This window comes from Neurospora tetrasperma, assembly GCF_000213175.1.
Source record: "Neurospora tetrasperma FGSC 2508 unplaced genomic scaffold NEUTE1scaffold_3, whole genome shotgun sequence".
NCBI lineage: Eukaryota > Fungi > Ascomycota > Sordariomycetes > Sordariales > Sordariaceae > Neurospora > Neurospora tetrasperma.
Genome location: NW_009799101.1, coordinates 3,696,937 through 3,720,914, shown reverse-complemented (window position 1 = coordinate 3,720,914; position 23,978 = coordinate 3,696,937). Strand labels below are relative to the sequence as shown.

Sequence of the window (23,978 nt, the reverse complement as noted above, 5' to 3'; positions counted from 1 at the left end):
ACTCGACACTCCTCCTCCATCGCTCTCGGATCACCTCGAGGTCATTACCATCAACTCGCCGGCTAGAATACTCCTCTCCGGCAAACCACCCCCCCCCTCGTCTACGCTTGCGACCATCGTCTGTCGCGACGTAGGCTTTTCAAAAAACCGCAATCATGGGTGAGCACCACCATCGTCGACGACATCATCATCACCGTCACTGTCGCCATGACTTCGTCGACCACTCTCCAAACCCAACCTACCATACCTCGCGCCCCTCCGACGCTACCGTCCCACCGTCTTCTCGCTGGCGTCACATGCTGATTCGGGTTTACAACAGCTCCCAAGAAGAAGGAAGTCCAGAAGCTTTCTCTGGGCGAATTTTTGAACGAACCCTGTGAGTTGACCCCTCCCCCTCCACGCCAAGGCACCAGCCCGCCTAGCAGGGTGGTCATGTCAATCCCGTTCCTGTCGCTTAATGAGACCTATGACTGACATATCGTACAGCTTTCGGCGGCTCTTGGGCTGATGAGGTCGAGGACACCTATGGTAAGTAACGCCGCCTCCGTCGTCCTTTGATATTGTTTCGTTAACATACAGTCTAGCCTCCGGCACTCAACCTCTCCCTCCCGCTGAGCGTCGCGGCCCTTCCACCTATGGTGGAGGCTCTTCGTTTGCTGACCGCGGTAGGTCAACCTTCCAACAACTAGTCGGCTTGCCCCTGTGTTGACCTTGGAGTTATGACAGGTTATTCCTCCCTCCGCGACAACATCAGCCCGGCCCAGCTTCCTACCAGGCCCCCTTTCACCGCTCATCTCGGTAACCTTTCATACAATGCGACCGCCGAGTCCGTTACCGAGTTCTTTGAGGGCTGCGATGTCGTGAATGTCCGCATCATCGAGGACCGCGAGACTCAGCGCCCCAAGGGTTTTGCCTATGCCGAGTTCAAGGATGTCGAGGGTCTCAAGACTGCCTTGACCCGTGATGGAGAGACCTTTGACGGTCGTAGCATCCGCATCAAGATTGCCGATCCCCGTATGTGTTCCCATATATGAGTCCTATGTTTGATTGTGGTATTGACAGCCTCGCAGCCAAGCAGGGATACAGCGACAGGGCTGAGTCGAGCCGTGATCTCCCCACCTGGGAGCGCAGAGGACCCCTTCCCGACTTGCCCGGACGTGACCGCCCCCAACGTGACTTTGGCGAGCGTAGAGCCCCCAGAGAGTTTGCCCCTGCCGACGATGGCAAGGTTCGCGATTTCGGCAACTGGGAAAGACGTGGTCCCCTTCCCCCCGCGGAGCCCACTGAGCAAATCAGAGATTCCTCTCGCTCGCGTCCCCTTGAGGCCCGTGGCGAGTCTTTCCGCAGCGATAGGAGGGCTTCCCCCGCTGCTTGGGGCCCTGGTGAGGGTCGTCAAGATACTTCCCGTCCTCCCCGCCGCGAGTTTGGCGACCGTCCCGAGCGCGCTCCTACTGCCGCTGAGAAGGACAACCAATGGCGCAACAGCATGCGCCCTGCTACCGAGTCTCGTGAAGGAAGCGTCCCCAACTCTCCGGCGCCCTCGGCTGCTCTTCCTGTCGGTCGCCCTAAGCTGAACCTCGCCAAGAGAACCGTTTCAGAAGCCCCCGAGGCCGGATCGACCGCTTCGACTGACTCGAAGGCCAGCCCCTTCGGTGCCGCTCGCCCCATCGATACTGCCGCCCGCGAACGCGAGATCGAGGAGAAGCGCCTTCAGGCCCTCAAGGAGAAGAAGGAGGCCGACGAGAAGGCTAAGGAGGAGAAGCGTCTTGCTAAGGAGGCCGCTGCTAAGGCCGAGGCTGAGAAGGCTGAAGCGGATGCCGCGGCCGCGAAGGCTGAGGCTGAGAAGCCCGTTGAGGCCCCCGCCCCCGCTGCTGAGGAGGAGGTCAAGTCCCCCGGTGCTGCTCCTGCCACTCCTGCCAACGGTGTAGCTGCCGATCAGAAGCTCCCCGTCAAGGCCCGTGAGCCCCGCGAGGCCCCTAAGACTAGAGCCACCGAGAGCGGTAACTGGCGCTCTGCTCCTAGGGAACCTCGTGGTGGTGCCGCTCCTGGTGGGCCTCGCCGCAACGACCGTGTCCCCGCTGATCGCGCTTCTCGCGCTCCTCGCAGCGACTCTGGCCGCGGCCCTCGTGCGAACGGCGGTGCCCCCGCCTCCCAGCCCGCCCAGGCTACCCCGGCTGCCGGTGCGGAGCAGGCTCCCGCTACTCCCGCCGCCGCCGAGGAAGATGACGGCTGGACGAAAGTCACTGTCCCCAGCAAGAACCGTCGTGGCACCAACCGTGCCTACTAATTGTACACTCGACGACATCCCGTCAGCTTTTCACGATCGCCGGATAGCCTCTTCCGAAAAGCATGGTGCATGGCTTCATGTTGCCCTGCTCACGTTTTGCCAGCCCAATGACTTCGAAGAGAATCATTCCACTCACAAAGGAGTCACAAGCGATCACACGATTCAATCACCCTACGCGCGATCTAGTCCCTGCTTTGGATAGGCAATGTCCTCCATTGTAGTAAGAGCATTCTCGCCGCAAATTTACCTGGGTTTTCTTCTACTTTGCTCACATCTACGTTTGCGCAAATTCAGAAAGGGGTTATAGGTATTACCAAATGGGTGTTCTTTTCCATGCCTTTTCTTTTTACATGGGCGCATCATTTTCCTCACAGACATGGAACGTACGGATACCTATTCTATCACAAGGGATAGAAGGAGATGGGCGAAGCAAGAAAAGAAGGAAGGGCGGAGGGGGGGAGAAAGGTCGATGACAAGATGGGGAAGGTACAGAATGAGGAGAGGGCAGAAGAGAGGATGTTCGGTGAAGTCGATGCGTGTCTGTCTCCCCAGGCTTATATCCAAGAGGGACACGCCACGCCGCGTATTTTTTCAAAATTTGTTTGTTGGTGGAGAAATAAAAGCGGATTCGGTTCAAGAGACTTTGCAAAGAGAGAACTGGAAGCGGAAATGATGTTTCTCGGGACAACTGCCATATCAGGAGGCTGATATGCTTTATCGCGATCGAGACTGTGTCCCACTCAACCCTGTTCAGTAAGCCAAATGTCTTGATGCATTTTCGCCTGTTGATAGTTAGTACCGTCGAGTCCATCAAATCCTTTATGTGATACTCATTCCTGGACATGTGGTTTCGCAAACATCCGTGCCTGTCAGATACGTCTCCATCTAGCATCATAGCAGGCTTGGCCCCGCGCAATCCTTCAAGGACTAATTTAGGAAAGAGACTCCCGTCTGCATCAGGCAAATGTTTCGGCATAGCGCCTACGATTTCTGTTTACTGATCTTAGGGGTACTCGGTGGATACCTATGGAGTGGCTCATGAGGCGCATGGGGCGGGAGGAATGGCTACAGAATTTTGGACCACAGGGGCATGGGGCACCGAGTGGATCGATCCTTCTTCCCTAGGAAGTTCCCCTTCCATGTACCCCTGTCACCCCCACACAAGCTTCATCCGTCATCGAAGGAGCTGTTCGATCGTGGACCCCTCCTCACTGCAAGTGTGATATAAAAGTGCCTCTGTCCTCTCTATTACCTGAGCTTATTTGGCGTACGTCACTGCATCGCACTTTGAAAAGCAATAGAATACTTCAAAAACTCCCATTCGAAATTACTTGACCACTAACTCCATCACAATGGCTCCCTTTCTTGATCTTTCGTCCAACTGGTCTCTCCATTCGGTATGTACCTACCTTGTCTCATAACATGTGAAGAGAAATCGATGTACGGTTCCCTTCACGCTTCGGTTTCTTGAGGCAGATGACGTACCTTGGAATGAAAAAAACCCAAATCATCAATCTCGACGAAACGAAATCACTCTGACACACAAGCTACCAGGTCCCCGCGGCCTTTGTGCTCGCCCTCCTCCCCAACTTCTACGCCAGCATGGCTGCCGGTAAGAACTATGACTTGGCCAAGTAAGTTCCCGTCCCGTCCCTCCATCATTCCATTCCCAGTCCAATCACACTCCCCTCCCCTGTCCCCCTCAGTATACACTACAACATGAACTTCATTACGACAATGAACCACTAAACTCACTCTTTTTGCTCCTTACAGCCCCCGCAAAACAGAGGAACACCTCGCCAAGGACACCACCCTCTCCAAACAGCAGGTAAACCGCATCCTGCGCGCCAAGGCGGCCGCCAACAACGGGCTTGAGACCATTGGGCTTTACGCCGCCGGCGTCGTGGCCGCCAATGCCGCCAAGTTGCCCGTGGAGACGGTCAACAAGCTCTCGCTCTTTTACCTTGGCACCAGACTGGTGTACAACTTTGTATATGTCTTTCTGCAGGATAACCGCAAGTTTGCGCCTGTGAGAAGTCTTGCGTGGATGGCGGGGTTGGGAGCGATTTTCAGTCTCTTTATCAAGGCTGGGAATGCGCTTTAAGTAGCCTGGGAATGCGCTTTAAGTAGCCTGGGTCTTTTGAGGGCTTTGAGTTGTTGGGTGATGTAGGTGATGGAAATATTTGATGGGACGTAATTCACATTTCCCAGCATAGGTATAGGGTTGCGTAAAAGTAGCGAAAAGGTGCTTTTTGTCGATTTAAATTTAGAGATATGGACGTCCTCGTCGTCCTGATGAATACTATCTGAGCTTCTTGGTCTTGACAATGTGTCTTTTGACATGACGGAGTTGGAAATGTTGGGGCAACGGCAATCACCAGCATATAAATTTCACAGTTCTGGAAAGTGTTGAAGCACCAGAGTTTGGAATCTCTTCACTCTAAATGATAAATAAATAACACAAGAAGTTCGAAAGTTTTCTTAACCCACCACTTGACCCCCCTCCCTTCCCCGGCTCCTCTCCTCTTTGATGTCCTCCTCCTCTTCCTCGGCGTTGCTTCAATCAACCAGACCAGATGAGTTCCAAGCACGTTGATTCCGAAACGTGTTGTTCTTGAAAGGTGTGGACGACGCTTTCGGATGGGATTGAGTTCACCAAATTCGCCTCCTTCTCCCAGTTCCCCCCGTTGCGCAGTAAGCTATTTTCTCCAACCCGTTGCCATGCCGCTCACCAATGAATTAAAAAGAAAAGATAACAAAAGAGGCAATGCTAACTGGTATACCGATCTCATACACAAAATATGCTTGGAATTGTGTATGTGGCGATTGGAGTCCATGTCAGCGGTTGCCTTTCCACCAACTCAGCTATCAAGCCGCCCATTCCAGCCCAGATAAGAGCTAACCTGACGAAACTGGCCGCCGGTCATGCGACACTGAACCGTTGAACATCGACTCAGCCTTCTCTTCTTCTCATAGACATTTCCACTCGAGCGACGGACCTCCAGTTATGCCAGGGCTTCCGTCACAGCATAATCCTCCGGCACGCTATGCAAAAGCTGTGCGGCCCAAAAGGCACCCCAGCGGTTCGGCTCGGATAGTGGACGGGCAGTACCCCAGCATCACTACAGTCTCGCTCCCGCCCCAGTATTCGCTTATATGATACCTCCGGGTGGATCGTAAACGGTCGTCGCCCCGCGAGCCGCAGCCGATAGTCCTGCGCTCCCGGGTTGTTCCTCAGCTGGAGCGTTGTTCGTCTTCCTTAGCATAAACATGGGCTTCTTCCCTTCCTTGTCCAACTGCTTGAACAATATGAGGGGCTTCTCGTCCAGTCCCAGACACCGTTCTTGATCGCCATATACGATATACAGAGCGTATTGGTCCCACGGAGCGTTGATTTGGTACTTTTTGAGCGCTGCCGGAAGAACTTTATAGCATGGGTCATCCATACTGACCCTGAATGACTTGAAGATCTCGACGGACGAGTTGCTCGCGGAACCAGGGGTATCAGGTGCTGGCGTCTGTCCTCTGCGGGGAGCGGACACAGGTTGTTTGTCTTGAGAACCGTAGTGATCGTTATCGCCAAAGGTGGACCGACTCGATGATGGGGGTTGGTTATCACCGCGATAAGACCTCGGATCGAGGGTAGTGCCTGACATGTTGGTGGTGGGCGGAGAGGTAGGCGATGGCATGTTCGGTGATGGATAACCACCGGAGGTTGTGTTGGCACTAGACCCGTTCATGGCGCCAAGATGAGACGACGACAGCATACCTCTACTAGATGCAGAAGAGTCGTATGGCGGGCCGTGGGAAGTCTGAAGATGAGAAGGGGAGACTGCTTTCGGCGTTGTCCCAAGCATGATCCTCTTGGTTGAATATTGCCGACTTAGGCCGGCACTTGGCTGGCTACCCGCCGACGAGGCTGGAGCTGGCGGTGACAAAGTAGATTCGTAAGACGGTCCGCTTGGTAGCGGTTGCTGAGCATCCTTGGCGAGTCGCAATGCCGGTAGCATATCTTCCCGTAACCTCCTAAAGTCTTCGGTTAACCGGCGCAGGTCTTGCTCAAAGAGGCTCATGCGCTCGTCTCTCAAACGCAACTGCTCAGCGAGATGCTTAATGTCGTTGAGGGTGGCGTTCGCCGATAGCGCTTCGGTCGCGGCGGCTTTGCAAGTTTGGTATGTTAGCATGCGAAAACTGCACAAGGTAAGGGGGCGCGACACGTACTGAGAGGCATGTAATGGTCGTCCTCGATAGGAACATCTTGAGCCTTCTTTACATCGTAGACTGATTTCAGAATCATCAAGCGGTGGCCAACACTGTTGATGCCCATCGACTTGAGATCATCATGTTGCAACGCGACCAGGGCCTCTCCCACAATCTCGTTTTCTGTGCGTGGAGTTAGCGGAAGTCAAGGCCATATGCAACCTTTTGCTCATGTAATCGCAACGGACCTATAAATCTATCTGCATATTGCTGTAGCCCAATCGAAGCAATGAAGTCGGCGCAGTCGTCGGCAGACCAGTCGGATATCAAAGTTTCTATATGTCTGTCTGCACTATTTCGGTAGCCATATGTTGTAGGGGTATGTTCGGCCGAGGGGGGGCCAGAATCGATGGGCGAGTGCTCGACATCGGTGTGATCGATAGGGGAGCTTCCGTGAATATCGCGCTCATACTCGTCGTCGGCGTCCGACTCAGTGTACGCGGTGCCCGAGTCAAAGTTCATGTTCGCGAATTGCCGGGCCTCCACAGCCGGGGCTGCGGCGGCAGGAGTCAAGAAAACCCGAAGTCGTTCTTTATGGGAGGCTCGAAGACGGAGAAGCGGGAATCAGCGATGGGCGCTGCGTCGTCCGGATCGACATGCGGGGGACAGAAGAGCGGAGGGTCCTGCTGATGTCGACAAACGAAGAGGAGCGCCTCAGTTTCCCAGCGACGGGAAGCGCAAGAGCCGTTCCGCGACGAGTATGGTAGGATGGAGGAGGAGGAGGAGGAGGCGCGAGTGGGCGGGTAGGAGCTGCCACTAGGCCAACAGCGGTGGGCTTTCCAAGCTTGGCTGGTTGCAGTAACAAGACGTTGACGGGATCGTGCAACAGGAAGCAACGGGCAATATTTGACGAGAATTACGGCGGTGGGAGCAACAGCAAGCGTCGGGTAGGAGAAGCGGAGGCGGGTTTGGATTGGGTCTGACTGACAAGCAACTTGTCGTCTCGTCGGTCGGTCAGGTTCCCGTGTCGTGAAGTGATGGAAATCGGCCAGAGGTAGAGGTAGGTGAGAGGTAAATGGATGACAGACACCTTCCGCTAGACACTGAATGGGCTAGGGACCGGTCGGTGGTGACAGTGGGATGTGGACAGTGCAGCAACTCTTGAATGTCCCTGTCGCGGTGGTGGAGTTAGTTGGATGGATTCCTGTGGTGGATGTTTTTGGCCCAGATGCGAATGGTGATTGAAAGCCGTTTGCGGTGCAGTGCCTGCGTCGATGCGTAGGTGGTGCAGCGGTGCAGTGGTGTGGAGATCACGAAGTTGCTCTCCCTGCTACTCTAGCTATCTTACTCCCTGCCACTGTCTTCCTTGGGGTTTCCATTCCTGCTGCACCGTCTGGAGCGCGCTGTTGTGTCCAGACTGCAGTACGGGCGTCTCTTCCGTCCACACTTCCCTTGTGAGGTTCTTTGGGAGGCAGGTGCTTGTGGTGCAGTGTGCACAGCAACACCATCTTTCAGGTCCACCTATTGCCCGCCTGCAGCTGCTAGCCGCTCGCCTGTCCCAGGTCGACCAGTCAGGCAGGTGGCCGCAACGTATCGGGTCTGGCGGGTGGCCGATTGAGTGTGTGGCTCCATTTTATTGTCCAAACCTAGGCTGCTACCTACCTAGGTATGGATGGCTCCAAGATGGTCAAATTAGGTAGTTTATCGCTCTCAGTCGGCCGTCCTCAGAGTCTTTTGGTTGGCTTCCCTTGGACCAAAAACTTCACTCACAGCAGGGTACATACCCAAGGTACGACTTCTAAGTTTGGGAATAGCAACGGTGCACTGTGTAGCACTTCGTTGCTTTGGGAGCTTGGGCTGTCCGGATATTGCTCCGTCGCACTGGACGTTTCTCACAGGTACTTTACCTTCGTCACCTCTGTCTGCACCCCACTCCTTCTCCCCTGATCTCGAATCTTGAATCCTGTTTGCTCTCTGCTGCCTACGGTGGCCCAAGTGTGACTTAGGTCGTTTATAAAACTGGTCCAAGCTCCCATCTGCAGCCAGCTGTCGGCTATTTTATATTAACGCCTCTACCACACTTACAAAATTCAACACTCACGCCCAGACCTTAAACTTCAACCTTTCTAGCTTTTTTACCTTCTTTCTTCTTTCCCCTTTTTCTTTTTTCTCCTCTTCCTTTTTTTGCCACTTTTTTCTCCTCTTCCTTTTTTTGCCCCTTTTTTCTCCTCTTCCCTTTCTCGTCTTCATCCTTTTCTTTTCCATTTCTTTTTCTTCTTTTCTTTTTAACCCCGGCCGGGGAGGGGAAGGGAGGGGGGGGGGGGGAGGAGGGAATGGGCGGGATCCATTTGCATTGCCACCTTACCCCAACTCAAAAATTTGGAGAAGAACCAACTACAAGGTCCATTTGTATTGTCACCCTTCTCAAATTCTGAACTAAGCGATGAAAAACTAGGATCTATTTGTACTACTACCTAAAGACTTGGCAAAGGAAACCTCCCGTCCGGAAGCAATGAAGCAATAAAGCAACGGGAGTCAATGGGAGTCAATGGGAGTTAATAGGAGTTAATGGGAGTCAATGAGAGTCAATAGGAATCAATAGGAGTTAATAAGAATTAAAGTAATGGGAGTTGACTTGACTTTACGGGACTTGAGACAGCTTATCAAGGTTATCTTCCAAGCACAAGGATTTCAATACCACCCCCCAGTGCAAGCCTAATGCCCCCAGCTGGTTAGACTTCAGGTTTTCAGAACTTTTGGATAAACGACCCAAGTCACACTTGGGCCACCGTAGCTGCCCGCTTTAGCTCTCCCCGCTCTGCTCTGCAGTGCAGTTGGTCGAGATCACCATGTCGGACGCTGCTGGACGGCGGGAAGCTTCTGTCAGCAGTGTCATTCCTGTCAGGGGCACAGCTAGTCTTCTCCAGTCTCTCTGCCAGTGGCCCAGCGATGGTGACGTGGGCAGGCTGGCTTGGACGGGCTTAGGTTGAGGAGGGGGGAGGCACTGAAGCTGGGAATACCATCCCATAAATCCCATCACGGAAGGTGTCCGAAAGGGGAGGGCTATTTTACTACTGCGTCAGCTTGTGGGCTCTTCGCATTTGTCCAACAGCAACGTCGAATCGAAACTTTTTTTTCATCAGACACATAATATCACTCAGCATTTCCATTTTTCATCTTTTTTCAGGTGCATATATCTCTCAAGACCTAAACCAAATTTCACCAAGTCTTCCTGTCTTTGTGGCTTAAATGCGACATGACGGGAAATTCGACCAAACGATCCCACCCTCTTTTGTCGTAGTCGGGCTGCCTATATCCGTTAACTTGACATAGCTTCATGAGCCGAACACAACGTTGTCTGGCATGACAGCGACGGCGGGATATCATATTCCCATGTCTTTTGTCTCTTTGCTCGTCAGTTTCTGCCGTTCTGGCTGTGTCCGATGATGTTGCGGCCTGAGCATCATGGTTCGGATCACTAATCCAAGCCAGAGTGGCTTTGTGGGAATGACGAGCCAATACAGCTTGTCTCTGGGGCATCAAAGGACGGCAGCCAAATATACTTTTTACATATCGGAGAGCCGCCCTCTCCTAACGTACAAATCGTTGCTGTCAACCACCATGATCAACCGATAAATGCGAACTGGATGCCTGTGAAGTAACCAACCCACTCTCCATCCTGTCAAGCAGCCCCTCACGTTCTTGTCCCTCACTCCTCAGCTTCCCATCCTTTCCAGCAAAAATCGTAAAGTCAAAAGAACAAAACCCCGTTCATCCCGTGTCACCGCGTTGCCGCAACGGAAACAAGCTGCTATCCGCCTCAGTGGTTGCGCCTGGGAAGCATGAGGAAAGATACGCAGAAGTATGGAGGTAGGGAACGGGTAGATTCGAGAGATATGGGACGGACGTGGCAAGCAACCTGCGTAGACGCGAACAGAAAGGTTCTTTGAATGTACGCAACGTAGTCTCTCTGTGTAAACCATTACCTGATGCTCCTCCCGTGCAGTAGTATCTCAAAACCCACCTTACTCTTTTGAATGTGGGTTGGGAGCACGAGACCATTTGCGTAGGCCCGACCAGGGGAAACACTACCTAGTAACAATCTTCATACCCCAGAAGCCATCGCATCATGGTGCACATCATGAAACAGCCCGGTCACTAGTATGAAGCTTTGATCAAACGTCCACTCAGCTCGAGCGTCGGTAAGGTGTTTCACCTGTTTTGTTCCATCCACGTTTCCAAACGATCCCGGTGCCAGCCAGGCTCACCCGTAGTGTAAGAAGTTACGGGCTCGCAAGGGACAACATCTTATCTTTTCCTATAATGCCCTGATATGTCTTTAAGGCAATGAGATCTGACGCTTACTTTCAAAAGGAATGTCAGTTTCAGTTATAGGAGAAGAACAGAAAAACAGGGCCAACAATTTATACGGAAACTGGTGCCTCTGGCAGTATCTTCAAGCCGTCATGATATAATGATAGCAGATCCTCTTGAAACAAATCCACGTTTGACCGCGCCAGTGATGGTCTAGATGGGTGAAATATGCTACAGTACGCCTACCAACTCCTTCCAGATGTGATTATGCATTTATAAGCCAGGCATGGCATGCCTAAACATCCTGTATCAACTACCCTTTCAAGAGGTGCCTACCATAGCGCACTCTTCTTCTTGGCAATTTTCCTACTCCTTTCTCTGTCCCTTTCCCCATCTCTATCGCTTGCACCCACGCTCCCATTCCCGCCAGTTAGACCAGCAGAACTCTGGCTGTACCCGTACCTACCACTGCCATTCGATTGATCCGCTGATAAGTACGGTGCACCGCTGCTGCGTCTCCTTCCCGAACTACCAGGTCCCGGAGTTCCGGAACCACGATCCAGAGCTGGTACCACCACGCCATTCCACACTTTATTCAGCTTATCACAATGAAATGGTCCTGGCCTGCTATTACTGCTACTCCCACTAACATGATGCGCCCCCGGCGGACCAACACTAAGGGGCCGCGGAGGCAGAGAGGGTGTGGCTCCCCAGTTTGTGGTAGGTGACAGCTGGCCCTGGCTTGGCTGTTGGAAGAGGTGCGGCGGAGGTTGTGTATTCTGGAAGGTTTGCCGTGGCGGGAGGGTAGGGCTGCTAAACGTGCCTCCATTCTGAACAGCTGGAGGGGAGTGGACGATCGATGGGAGTTCCTGCCCTTCCATTCCGTATTCTCTACGTAACCGCTCTGTTTCGGCTGCGACCTCTGCTTCCCTTCGTTGATGTTCGCGCTGTTCTTCTTCTTCGAGCATCCTCTTAATGCGCTGTTGCTCTTCTCGTTCACGCTTCTCCCGCTCTTGTTCCTCGTGCTCAACCATTGCTTTGAGCCGTTGCGTTTCGGCATCGATATTTGCCTTTGATGATGAAAGGTTTGTCGCGCTTGAGGCTGTCACGGGTATAGTATCTGGATGGCGGATCGCGTTCGTAGCAACAAATTGTCCTCCTGCCCCTGCTGGACCACCATTGGTCGCCACAGCACCAGACATGATGGGCATTCCTGGTGGCGTGCTGGTGGGCTTTGAGTTCTTCCTCCTGCCCGCTACTCCGACAGGGGAGCCCCCTCCTCCAACGTTGAAGACATCAGCCTTCGGCGACAGATACAAGTCCTTAATCACCTCGGCTCCCAGCAACAGTATGAGCTCCAGCCCCTTGCGATCCTCCACCTCCACCCGGTGTAGATTCGGCTGGTAGACAGTGATCACGCTCTCCCCATCCCTGCGCGTGGTAGTTTTGAACATGGCAATAGTGATATCCGGCTCTTTGTTCCTCCTCCCTCCCAGGCTCGTTCCGCACATATAGCACGTCATATCCTTGCTCAACTTGCTGTCTTTCTTCCATCTGAACATGACCCTTGGCATCAAGTCCGGCGGCGGCAATCCTCCGTTCTCCCTGTCCAGCTCGCTGGCCGATGGCTGCTTGAACGTCTGGACCGGTAGCTCAAACTCCCACGAGTCAGTCTTATTCCACGTGCCCGGCACCATCTTGATTGCGACGGTCGAGTCCGGATTATACAGCTGAATGGCAAAGGTTTCTGGGGCCAGCGCCGTCGCGGGGGCAGGCGGTGCGCCGTTCAATGCCTGAGCGCGCATCTCGGCGCCCGAGATAGAGGGTTGCGACCATTCTGGGGTGACGAGGACTTCGGCGTAGACGACGTCAGCGTTCAACGGACCGCAGAGGGCGGCGGCATACTTGTTGCGCGAGGACGGGAGGGCCGGGTCGGCCCGTCGGAGGATGTACTCGGGGCTAGGATCGGCGCCGTTCTGTGTAAAAAATAGGATGGAAGAGAGTGGGTTGTCCGGGGACGGGCGGGAGCGGAAGGTGGGAAAGTTTTCGTCGAGCATCGTTTGTTGGGGAGGAGATGAAGCTGTCTCGGGTACTAGCTTACAGTGATCCCTGCAGAAAAGCTATGTCTCTCCTCGACGCGGTATTGCTTTGTCTGATTCACTCGATGGCTGGAAGTGCCCCTATAGGTATCGACAGGTGATATAAGTTTCCGGGAGTGATGTAATCCTGACAGGCGCAATAACTGCGTGTAAACTTGGTGTAAACCTAGTCTCGTGTTCGAGGTGAAGTAGCCTCCAGCTCGTCTTGGTAACAATGAGCAAAAGACCCAATCTACAAAAGAAACGCAAACAAGAGAAGATGAACAATGGAGAAAGGGAGTCATAGTAGAGGTAATGTATGTGGAAGGAAGTCCAGAAGATCAGATGGAGTTCCAAGACGCTGCCCCGCCAACCCCTGTCCGTCCCCGAATCTGCCCTGATGACCAAACGCCAAGCGGGATTCCTTCCAGGCCACGAGCTCCATGTTTACAAGGAAGTGGGCAGGAACCCCACACCCCACTCTCCCGGTCGTGGTGGCTCCTCCAACAGGGCTGGAGCTCCCTGCAGGCTGAGGAATGTGACTAGGATCCACCAGAAATGCACAGTGAGCCCGGGGCGCTGCAACACCAAAGAACGGGGCCTTGCAGAGAACGTCAACGTTGCCAGCGGCACTCCAATCATGTCATACTATCACTTTGTTGGCCGCGGGTGTCAGTTGCTCTACCTTTCCGCGTATGCACTTTATTTTATTTTTCCAGGATGGGGAGCGGCAAGACTTTCAAGCTGATGTTGATCCTTTCACAAGGCAGAATGGATTTCCATTGGCTGTTGGACATTTTTCGAAAACGAGGCAGTGCAGGTTCTAAATCTTTCCGAGCGTCTCCTCGCCGAGTCGGTTGGATGCGTAACGCGCGGCCATGCGATTGAAACGGACTTTCAGGGAGATTCTTGCTAGCAAACGAGTCATTCGTCAATCACCAACGGTAAAATCATCCGAGTTGATCAGGCACGAAAATGGCATAATTGCCAATCCTAAATACATACACTACACTAGTTTGCAGCTACTACCAGTAAGGGATAGAATCCGCGATTGTGATTCGCTAGTTGTGTGTTACTTGCACGCCGTGGCTTTGTTCTTGTAGGTGTTCAAGGTTCGAGCCTCGTCAGACTGCTTGCGTATCCCAATGGCGCAGTCTGGGTTCACAATAATTCGTACAAGGCGTATCCCACACAAAGAACAACTCCAGCTAAGCTTACACTACTTCGAGAGCACAGTGCCAATCGTTATGAGTTGAGTCGACATCGCAAATCAAGTCAGAGTGTCCGTTATTGAACAACTCCTTTGCCCTCGGGAACCAGGGATGTTGAGACACTGGCGTGCTCGACTAATAGAGTCACCACATGGTGAGTAGACATGATATATTTCATTCGCTGTAACAACTCACGACATATTTTAGTCAGGCCTTATGCTCCTAGCCAGACCCCGAGGGACCACCGTGTCCTCCCCTTCCTGTTCCTCCGTCTAATAAGAGTTTCGGTTTTATATAGTTCTCGTCAAACTGTCTGAACAGTGCCGTTGGATCTTCGCTGCTAAAGAGCTGTCGAATAGCAGCTGTGGCACTGAGACCTTGACCACCTTCGTTGTTAGAAGTTGATCTATTCCATCCGCTGCCACGCTCGCCAGGTCCAGCTTCCAGATCCGCATCTCCACCTCCCGGTATCGGACTCGGTCTCCTTCTGGGAGCGGGTGGTGGCAAATCTGACGTGTCGATATCACTACCAATCTCCGAGTCGGTATTGTTCCCTGAGACTCCCAGTAAATCCACCCTCTCATGGTCGTTGCCGTTCTTGACATCAAGACGGCTCGACTGTCTTCTTGGCATGGGATTCGGGGATCGATGTCCAGATGCCCACCCGCTCCTGCTACCGGGACTTCCATTCCTCTCCGAATCGAGGTTCCCCAATGGCACGGTTGACCCCCTACGAGGGGCGCTGAACCCGATGCCCGTGCCTGACCGCTTGTGCCAAGTTCCGCCATGGATGGCTTCGATATCGAACTCGTCATCTGAGTCAATTTCCTCAACAACACCAGTCTTGATCTCAAGAATCTCCAACATGCGGGCGGTAGTTCCACCGAAAATAATGACAGTGAGCACAACGACAACAAGCACGGTCGCTTGCAAGGCGAACCTGCTCTTGCCAGTGAACGCTGCGGCAAGAGCCACACCGACGGCACCACGCAAGCCTGCCCAGAAGAGCATCGCTTGGTAGTTGTAAGGCAATACATCAGCAGCTTCCCTGCCATGGCGCCGAGCCCTGTATCGAATGAACCAGTTGATGAGTCGCGACAGAGGGAAAACTGCCAGCCACCTTGCTGCGCATACCGATAGGACTGTTATGATAATCAGAAGAGGCTGATACACCAAGTTCTTCTCCGTAAATAGTGACAAGCCAAGATAAATGAAGATAAAATTTTCAGATAGCTGAGCAAGGACTTGGAAAAAGAACTTGGTGGTCAGCTGAGTCCGGCGTGACATGTTGAAATATGCATAATGCTTAAGTGTGATGCCGCAGAAGAGCAGCGACACGATGCCTATTGCGGGGTCAGAATTTGTCCTGGAAAATGTAAATAAGGAGTGGCAGGTCTTACCGGACATCTGGATGGCCTGTGAAAAGAAATAGGTCGAGTACGCAATCAGAACAATCATGCAGCTCTCCATCTTGGGATACCGCCTAAGGTAAGTAAACTTGAGAAGTACGGCAGCCAAAATGCCAACAACAGATCCAATTGCCAAGCTGCCGAAAAACTCCTTCAAGAAATACCAAATACCATGGATGATACTGACTACGCCGATTCGCTGTCCGTTTCCTTCCGCATGTTGCGCCGACTCGAAGATAACAATGGCAATAGCATCGTTCAAGATCGATTCGCCAAAGATAACCGTGTACAGCTGCGGATCGACCTTGAAGGAGTTGAAGATTGCCAAAATCGTGACGGGGTCCGTGGCAGACAAAGACGCACCAACTTGTATTGCCTCTCTAAAGGTCACCTCCAGCCCTTCGAGCGGGATCCTGGTATACAACCACAGTAGCACACCGATGACGACAGCCGATATTGCAGTGCCAGCAAAAGCAAAGGTCAAAATTGTGCCAATATTCCGAAAGAAGTTCGCCTGGTGTAATTCGTAGCCGGACGAGAGGATAATCGGAGGTAGCAGAAGGTTGAAAAAGATTTGCGGACTGAAGCTAAGCAAGCTTTGGATGTTGTCGCTGTCGGAGATTCGGATGATGAGACCAACGACCATACCTGATGAGAGTCGGTGTCAGTAAGCGTATGGCTACGGCAGGTCTGGGAATAGCATCATACCGGCAAAGATAGACACAACGGTTTCGTGCACAGCCTGAATCTTCCTCTCCTGCATGATATAACTCGTGAAGAAGGCTGTCATGAGAAGCAAGATGAAGATGAAGATGGCCATTGCAGAGTACATCTCCTGTTTGGTCGGGTTTTCGGCTGTTGTTGCGTCTCGTTAGCCTCTCTGGAAGCGCTGTACATCAAGAGGTGGATTGGCCTTACCCCCGGGGTCTTCTTCATCTCTCTCTGGACACGATCACACGTTAGTATCGATCCGTAGGGGCCAAATTTGGCGCAAAGAGGAAAGTTGAACATACTTGCGAGCTCCGCCAGGGAGCCAGCTATCACCTCGGAGAGCATCGTAAGGTTGTGGTGGTGTTCTGTAGGGCGACACTGGTGATTTCGAGCTTGGCGCAAGTTGCCCGGACTGCGGCGAGTCGGGGAGAGAAGTAAATGTAGCTCGACGGAGAGCAGCGGCGAAGGTGCTGCGAAACCATGAAAGCTTTGATTGATTGTAGATGTGAAAATGACAGCTGTCTAGGTCGACGGTCTTGACATCAGACCTTATTCCTTGGAATGCTGGTCCAGATGTTGTTGGTGTTTGTCCAGAGTCGCCAAAAGTTGGACAGATTGAAGGCGTGCCCGCTGTTGGGTCGCGCTTTCAGGCTGGTGCATAGCGGGGCAGGGACCGGGTGTCTGTGCTTGGCAAGAAGAGAGCTTTGATTGGACATGTGGCATCTGATCACTGATATCCGCAATCCTATCCTAACTGCATTGCGGTCGGTTACATACGAGATACACTAGAGAGGTACAGTGTAGAGATCACACTACATATAGAGAGTTCGAGGAGTCAAAGCCTGTGCCGATAAAGGGGAACTCAATCAATGAAGAAATTTATGGCGGCCTTTCAGGGAAAGACGCTCAAATGTTTGTTACATCCAGTTATTTGCAAGGGTTTCGTTGAGGAATTCTTCACATTTGTGAAGAGTGAAGCCAGAAAATACAACATCTGCACCAAAAATCAATTGCTCAAAGGGCTCAAGTTGGCGACATCAAATGCTTCGAGCTCCGCAGAGTCACACAATGTAACCCGAATTTTTTGTGGACGGCCTTTGGACAAGAGCACAACTTAACGACAAGTCTAACCTCAGCTCCTACCAACATATAAAAGTGATCAATTGTAACCGGTGTCTATGAATCGCTGAGTATGGATGTCAAGAGCGCACATGTGGTTTATTTGAGGTGTCAGGAGGTTTCTTGCGGCTTTCCGACCACGAGTAAAGTCGAGCCGGAAAACTCTGATGTGGGGGATCACCATGACTTGAACATCGAAACCCCAACCCAGTCTCGCCGGAGTCGGAAACCCCTCCACCTTCACGTTTCAGAGTCCATTCCATATCTGCGGCCATTTGAGTCTCCACATGATGCCGGTCCACAATCCTACGTACAGTCCAATATGTACTGGCTAACTGGTTTGTTTGTTAGCTCGAGACCCCCGAGCCAGCTTCCCTAGGACTTTTTGTCTGATCACTCGCTTCATGATATGACCAAAGCGTGAACTAACCTTGAATATGCTCTTTCTGGAAGATGGAAAGTGCATCGTGTTGATGGCTTTCCGAGCTATACCTAACCTTCCATTTTAACTATGTAGGTTTCAGGACAAAGCCGTTTAAGTGTCTTCCAATAGACTAGGAGTACCAAGCCAAGCCGAAAGGGAAAAAAATAAATAAGAAAAAATAAGAGAAAAATAAAAAAAGCCAACATTAGATTGTAGTCGAGGTGGAAAATAAAAAACTGAACATGACATACTGCGTGTATAGGGTTGCTGACTATGTGAACAATTTATTCCTGTTATACATTCAGTAGTTTAGTCCGCAATTGCCGGAGCGTGACCACTCTTGCTGGGGATCTCCCTGCAACTTTCAAAGTTTTGAAGATTGCCCAGAACGAAACATCAAGACTGCATTTCCCGCCAAAAGGGACTTGTGATGGTTGCCCACGACAGGAGACTGTCAAACTGACTGCACACATTCAAAGCCTAGCCCTAGGTATTGACTGCCGGCCTTAGCGCGCGGCGGCGCAAAACATCGAGAACAAATCGAAGTCTCCCCCTGCCCTCCATCATTCGCTTCTGCTTCATTATACTGTGCAAAACATTCACAGTCCCCTGCAGGATATGCATGTCAGGCGCATGTATTACTGCCTCGTGCTTATCTTGTCTTGGATTGCTATAGGATTGAGATAGAGAGCACCGTCGTCCCTCCTCCCTCTTACGACATTACTTTCACGCTTTGACGCCGCACTGTCCGAATGAGCGAGTTGTGGAATAGTTGATGACGGCTTGCAAATAAAACATTGATTCCCAAACTGACCATCTGTTTGTTACACCAGCTCATTATCATGCGTCGATTTAGTACAAATTGCTACGTTCGTTGGCTCTCTCGCTCCAGTATGGATGGCCGTCTATGGACGAACTGAACGCAAAGTACGCCCACATCAAGCTTAGGTCACCTCCTACTCTGACTGCTGATTTAGGTTATTGTTGAAACTATTCTGGCTTGCGTGCGTACGCGACGCGAGTCGTGTACATGCCGTGAATTCTGGTATTCTTCAGCTCTCTCCTGAACGCGGCACAATATGTGCTGATTTCCTCAGGAGTCCAGCCCAGCACAACGCCCCAGATGTAATTGACGTATCCTTCAAGATCTGACTCCAGCGCCATCTTGGCCCAGATTCCCAGTTCCTGTTGTGTCTTGTCTTTGGGCCAAGCGCCAACAGGCACCTGGATGTCCTTGATGACAATATCAACGAAGCCAGCCTTCTCCATACACTTTCGGTGGATGTCATCCTCGACAATCTTGAAGGTTCTTCCGAACTTGTTTCCGCCCTCAAAGAAGACCTTCCCCCACTGGTCAAGGGCACTGCCCTCCTTCACAATTCCATCCAGACTGAAAGCCATGACGGAGTTGCTAACATCTTCAACATAACCGCCCGGCTTGCAACAACGGAAAGCCTGGCGATAGAACCCCTCCCAGTCCTCGACTACACCAATCAAACTGCGTGAATGGATGTACTCGAAGGTGTTGTCGGGCCAGGTCCATTCAAGGTTCAAGTCATCGATTTCGAACTTGAGATTGGGTGGAACCCAGGTAGGCTGAATGGGCGAGACGTCAGTGCCGATGACTTCGGCTTCAGGGAACTCGTCAGCAAAGTCGAAGGCCCAAATGCCTGTGCCAGTTCCAATGTCGACGGCCTTCTGGATTTTCTTTGGAAGTGGGGCGGTATACAGCTTTCCGGAGAGGATGAGGGTGTTCAAGTGATGGAAGATGTCCATCGCTTCGGCGTGACGCGCGTCATTGGGCTGCCATGCTTCAGCATTGCCAACGTCGCTGTGGTAAGTCCTTCCAAAAATTTTACGATACTCAAAGATGCTCTGGGAGAGGGAAGCGGTGCTGGAGGGAAGGGAGCCGATGGTGGAGGCAGTATCGTCCGTATCGTCGGCGGCATCTTCCCCCTGTGCTTGTTGCCAATGCGAAGCAGGAGAATGCCCAAGTTGCCTGCAGCTTCGGCAGTGAGCGGGGCCGAGATCGGGACTGGCGGCCCCCCTGCCGCCGCCGGTCGTGAGGCGGGAGCCGGCATTGCCTCCTTAGCTTTGGGACTGGCGACCATGCTTGCGACGTGGGGTGGGGGGAAGACGACGGATCGAAGTTCTAGTTGAGGCCGTCCAGGGAGGGCAACAATGATAAGGCAGCTTGACGAAGAGACTGGTTACCTTTGACAGATGCTGTCCTTTTATGGCCCGAATGTCGATTTCCCATATACAAGGATTCTGGGACCCTATTCCTCGTATAGAAGCTGATTCAATGTACGGCACGCAAGCGGTTGCAACATAAGCTGCCAGTACGTCGGTTAAGATGCTATGTGCCATCACGAGCTTTTGCAAGCTTTCTTGAAGAAACGTATGATAATTGTGAATCTAGACCCGCGATGAACCGAAGGTAGTAGGACTGAGAGGACGACAAAAAGCAGCAGGGGACATCCAAGCCAGCTCTTGATCTGGATCAATAGATATGGGCTTCTGGCGTTGCTTTTGTGGGTTATGATTGTGGTATGGACGATCATATACGACGACGACTTTGGTGATGCCTGCTGTTATTGCGGACTTCATCGCCAAGCAGCCGCGTGCTGACACCGTGACGGGCGCCCGGGCGACGTGGGTGTACGTACCTATCTCGTCGCATGAATGTCTCATCGCTCGGTTTGGCTGTGCTGCCCCAGCCTTGTAATTGTTAGTGCGTCTGTCTCATAGTCTAGACCTCTTTTAGACTCTCTTGACCATCTCGTTGACCCTTTCTGTGCCTTTAAGCTTCTCCTGTCCGACCTTGGGTCTGCGACTTGCCCTGTGTCTGTCTCCCCCTCATTTGACCCTCATTCAGCAAGTCGAAGATTCGCAGCAATCGATCCAATCGAATCACGACGGTCTCGTGGCATTCGTTGACTTGCCCGCGTGACGATTACGGACAAGCGACAAGCTCGCCTGAGCACCAAGCTGTGTGATGTTGGGAACTGATCGTTTGCTCATTACATAACATCCTGGTCAGCTCTTGCCCAATTTGATCACTTTGCACCTTAGATTCGCCTTTAACGTTGTTTGAAAGACTAACTGCATGTTGTTTGGTGGAGCAGCAGTAAGTACCTACCTAGCTTCAACACGAAGGACATTTCGATATCTCTGGCGAATCGCTCGTTGGGCACTGGGCCACCACGGTGGTGTAATCCGCGGCAGGGCACTTATTCATTGCCTCCTCTAACAAACACTAACACACCAACTTCTCTCCTTCTACCTACAGACCTACATAACCCTCCCGTCTCAACAACCCAATCCCGACCCAACTGCGCATCGCAACAAACCGTTTTTATTTCCCAGCAGCTCAGCGCAGAGGGACTCGTCAATACTCTATCCCTAGCCGTTATAAAGGCATCCATTACGCGCGATCGAGAGACGCAGGTCACCCAAACGCATCGATAGCCCACATCTCCGCATGACGTCGTCATTAGCAGAGCATCCAGACCGGGCCCGCCCCGCAGGCAACGAAGGCCATCAACAACAATCGGAACAGCCCAAATCTCGTCGCGAAGAGCCGGCATCACGCCTCAGTACCGGTCGTCGCGACGGTGCGAGCGAAGACACAAATCAGCAATTCCTTGTCGGCGAACAGTCGCCACTGCTCTCTCCAGTCGATAATCAGGATGGCTCCTCCAGCGATCAAGGTGCCGACTCGGCCGACGAGTTCCAAACCACAAAGAGCGTATGGTATATGATCCTTTTGACCATCAGCATCGGCGGCCTGCAGATTGCTTGGTCAGTTGAGATGTCCAACGGATCTCCATATCTGCTCTCTCTCGGCATCAGCAAGTCTTTGATGGCCTTGGTTTGGATTGCTGGTCCTCTCTCGGGAACCTTGGTGCAACCATACGTCGGCATGATGAGTGACAACTGTCGCATCCGCTGGGGCAAGCGCAAGCCCTTCATGCTCGGAGGTGCTGCCGCCACGATACTCTCGCTGATGTTCCTTGCCTGGACCCGAGAGATTGTTACTGGCATCCTCGGGCTCTTTGGAGCCGACCCTCAGTCCGAAAGCGTCAAGTTGTGCATTATTTGTACCGCCGTGCTCTGGATCTATATCCTTGATTTCGCCATCAATACTGGTATGACACTCGCAATCCCCGACCTGAATCTATGTGCCCTGCTGACCTGTCAATTCCAGTCCAAGCAGCGATTCGCGCCTTCATCGTTGACTGTGCGCCCACTCACCAGCAAGGTATGTACTCCTCCGATAAAGCCCCAATACATCGACGCCATCGATTACTAACGCCTTGAAGAAATGGCAAATGCTATGGCCAGCAGGTTCGTAGGCATCGGCAATATTTGCGGTTATCTCGCCGGATACGCCAATCTTGCCCCAGTCTTTTGGTGGCTTGGGGATAGTCAGTTCAAGGAACTCTGTGGTATTGCCAGCCTTGCCCTCGGTACAACCGTTCTCATGACTTGCCTTTTCATCAAGGAGAGGGATCCAAGACTCGAGGGACCTCCAGCAAAGGACAAGCCTGGGGTGGTTGCCTTCTTCAAGAAGATTTTCACATCGATCAAACGCCTGCCGCCGCAAACCAAGAAAGTCTGCCAAGTCCAGTTCTGTGCCTGGATCGGTTTCTTCCCCATGCTCTTCTATACTTCATCCTACATTGGAGAGATTTACGCCGAGCCATATCTCGAAGAAAACCCGAATATGACTGACAAGGAGCTCGACGAGTTGTATGAAAGGGCAACACAGGTTGGCACTTTTGCCTTGCTCATTTTTGCCATCACAAGTCTGGCCACAAACATCTTCCTGCCATTCTTCATCGCGCCAACCTACGACCAATCGATGGTTACGGCCGTTGCCCCTGGCGAGGCTCCTGCAGTAGTAATTAAGGATTACGAGCCCGAACAGAGGTCATGGACCCGTCATCTGATCATCCCCGGATTCACACTTCGCCGTGCCTGGATGTTTTCGCAAATACTATTCACTGGCTGTATGCTTTGTACCGTATTCGTACGAACCGTTACAGCAGCCACTGTTCTCATTGGTCTCGTCGGCATCACCTGGGCTTTGACACTATGGGCGCCCTGGGCAATCATCAGCGCTGAAATATCTCAGCGTGACGAGGAACGGCGGTCTCAGCAACAGCGCCTTTCACCCAGTCGCCTCGACACCCTGGATGGGTACTCGTCCGATGGAAACCAGGACAGCGACCTGGGCAAAGATGATGAAGAAGCAGCGGATCAGGCAGGTGTGATCCTCGGCATTCACAACATGGCAATTGCCGCACCGCAAATCATTGCTACGGTAGCAAGCAGCATCATTTTCCGCCTCTTTCAGAAACCTCGAGGAACGCCCGGTGATCACAGTATTGCCATTGTCTTGGCTCTCGGTGGTATCACAGTTTTAATCTCGGCCCTCTTCATTCACCGCATTCGGGACGAGCCTACTGTCACCTATGACGAAATCAGTGCGGTAGAGGAAGGAGATGCCGCTCCGAGACCGAATGTACATAGTCGAAGCCGCTCTTTCGATCAGCCTCCACGAGCGAGTCTCGAACGTGCAACTCTTGTCCGGAACAAGAGCTTCGGTGGCATGGAGTACTAAAAGCCTGCCGTAAACGTTCGACCTTTGGAACATTGTTTGGTCGAACTTGACCTCAACTCTATGTCAACTCATCACGGAGTATAGACCATTGGATACGTACCATACGCTACAGTTGTGGGCAGTCATACCTTCGGAAGAGCGGGCAATTATGAGAAGATGCAGCGAGTTGGGTTTCTTTTATCGTTTCGTTTGGGATCTCTGGTTTTCTAGCCTGGGTAATGGTTCATCAGCGCCGCGCACTTTGTTCATCTTAACGTGCTGGGCCACACAACGCGATCGTCGTGTCTCGGTAAGAATTTTTCCTTCCAGGATCCTTGGGGTGACATCTTCAGAACAGTAATCCTCATCAGAATTTAGTTTAGACAGTGGTCTAGGTTTAAGACAGGAAACTATCGCACTTGCCATGCTTTCCGAGGTAAAAGTCGTGAGGTTGCTAAAGCTACAACAGTCCAATGCATTCTGACAGCCTGACCCGGATTCGATCAAGCAGTCAAGGTTATCAATCACGCAACGGCTGAGAATCTCCATGAAGCCTCCAATAGGCTATAGTCAGCCCCATGTGGTTGATGCCGGGGGAAGATCATTACAGGCTAAAC

The 23,978-nt window shown here is 52.3% G+C and overlaps 7 protein-coding genes across 7 annotated transcripts; 3 read left to right on the top strand and 4 right to left on the bottom strand.

The window, feature by feature from the left end:
* Positions 1-110: 110 nt before the first annotated feature.
* On the top strand, positions 111-3,117 carry NEUTE1DRAFT_82438 (uncharacterized protein; the record flags this gene model as incomplete). Its single annotated transcript, XM_009852924.1, has 6 exons — positions 111-159; positions 320-376; positions 487-528; positions 585-665; positions 727-1,014; positions 1,071-3,117. The coding sequence occupies 6 exons, from the start codon at positions 156-158 to the stop codon at positions 2,285-2,287; spliced, it is 1,689 nt and encodes a 562-aa protein (XP_009851226.1).
* Positions 3,118-3,558: 441 nt separating this feature from the next.
* On the top strand, positions 3,559-4,611 carry NEUTE1DRAFT_117089 (uncharacterized protein; the record flags this gene model as incomplete). The annotated part of the gene is made up of 3 exons (XM_009852923.1): positions 3,559-3,684; positions 3,842-3,921; positions 4,061-4,611. 3 exons carry the CDS (start codon positions 3,640-3,642, stop codon positions 4,389-4,391), a joined length of 456 nt encoding a protein of 151 aa, XP_009851225.1.
* An 84-nt stretch (positions 4,612-4,695) lies between these two features.
* Positions 4,696-7,090, bottom strand: NEUTE1DRAFT_63748 (uncharacterized protein; the record flags this gene model as incomplete). Its single annotated transcript, XM_009852922.1, has 3 exons — positions 4,696-6,446; positions 6,509-6,670; positions 6,736-7,090. 3 exons carry the CDS (start codon positions 7,007-7,009, stop codon positions 5,440-5,442), a joined length of 1,443 nt encoding a protein of 480 aa, XP_009851224.1.
* A 3,969-nt stretch (positions 7,091-11,059) lies between these two features.
* Positions 11,060-12,858, bottom strand: NEUTE1DRAFT_82429 (uncharacterized protein; the record flags this gene model as incomplete). The annotated part of the gene is made up of 1 exon (XM_009852921.1): positions 11,060-12,858. One exon carries the CDS (start codon positions 12,856-12,858, stop codon positions 11,134-11,136), a length of 1,725 nt encoding a protein of 574 aa, XP_009851223.1.
* Positions 12,859-14,233: 1,375 nt separating this feature from the next.
* Positions 14,234-16,555, bottom strand: NEUTE1DRAFT_82426 (uncharacterized protein; the record flags this gene model as incomplete). Its single annotated transcript, XM_009852920.1, has 5 exons — positions 14,234-15,433; positions 15,491-16,147; positions 16,208-16,354; positions 16,418-16,441; positions 16,513-16,555. The coding sequence occupies 5 exons, from the start codon at positions 16,553-16,555 to the stop codon at positions 14,313-14,315; spliced, it is 1,992 nt and encodes a 663-aa protein (XP_009851222.1).
* Positions 16,556-18,743: 2,188 nt separating this feature from the next.
* On the bottom strand, positions 18,744-19,864 carry NEUTE1DRAFT_101034 (uncharacterized protein; the record flags this gene model as incomplete). The annotated part of the gene is made up of 2 exons (XM_009852919.1): positions 18,744-19,709; positions 19,790-19,864. 2 exons carry the CDS (start codon positions 19,862-19,864, stop codon positions 18,744-18,746), a joined length of 1,041 nt encoding a protein of 346 aa, XP_009851221.1.
* A 473-nt stretch (positions 19,865-20,337) lies between these two features.
* Positions 20,338-23,785, top strand: NEUTE1DRAFT_146597 (uncharacterized protein; the record flags this gene model as incomplete). The annotated part of the gene is made up of 4 exons (XM_009852918.1): positions 20,338-20,414; positions 21,225-21,904; positions 21,964-22,017; positions 22,079-23,785. 4 exons carry the CDS (start codon positions 20,338-20,340, stop codon positions 23,380-23,382), a joined length of 2,115 nt encoding a protein of 704 aa, XP_009851220.1.
* Positions 23,786-23,978: the final 193 nt, after the last annotated feature.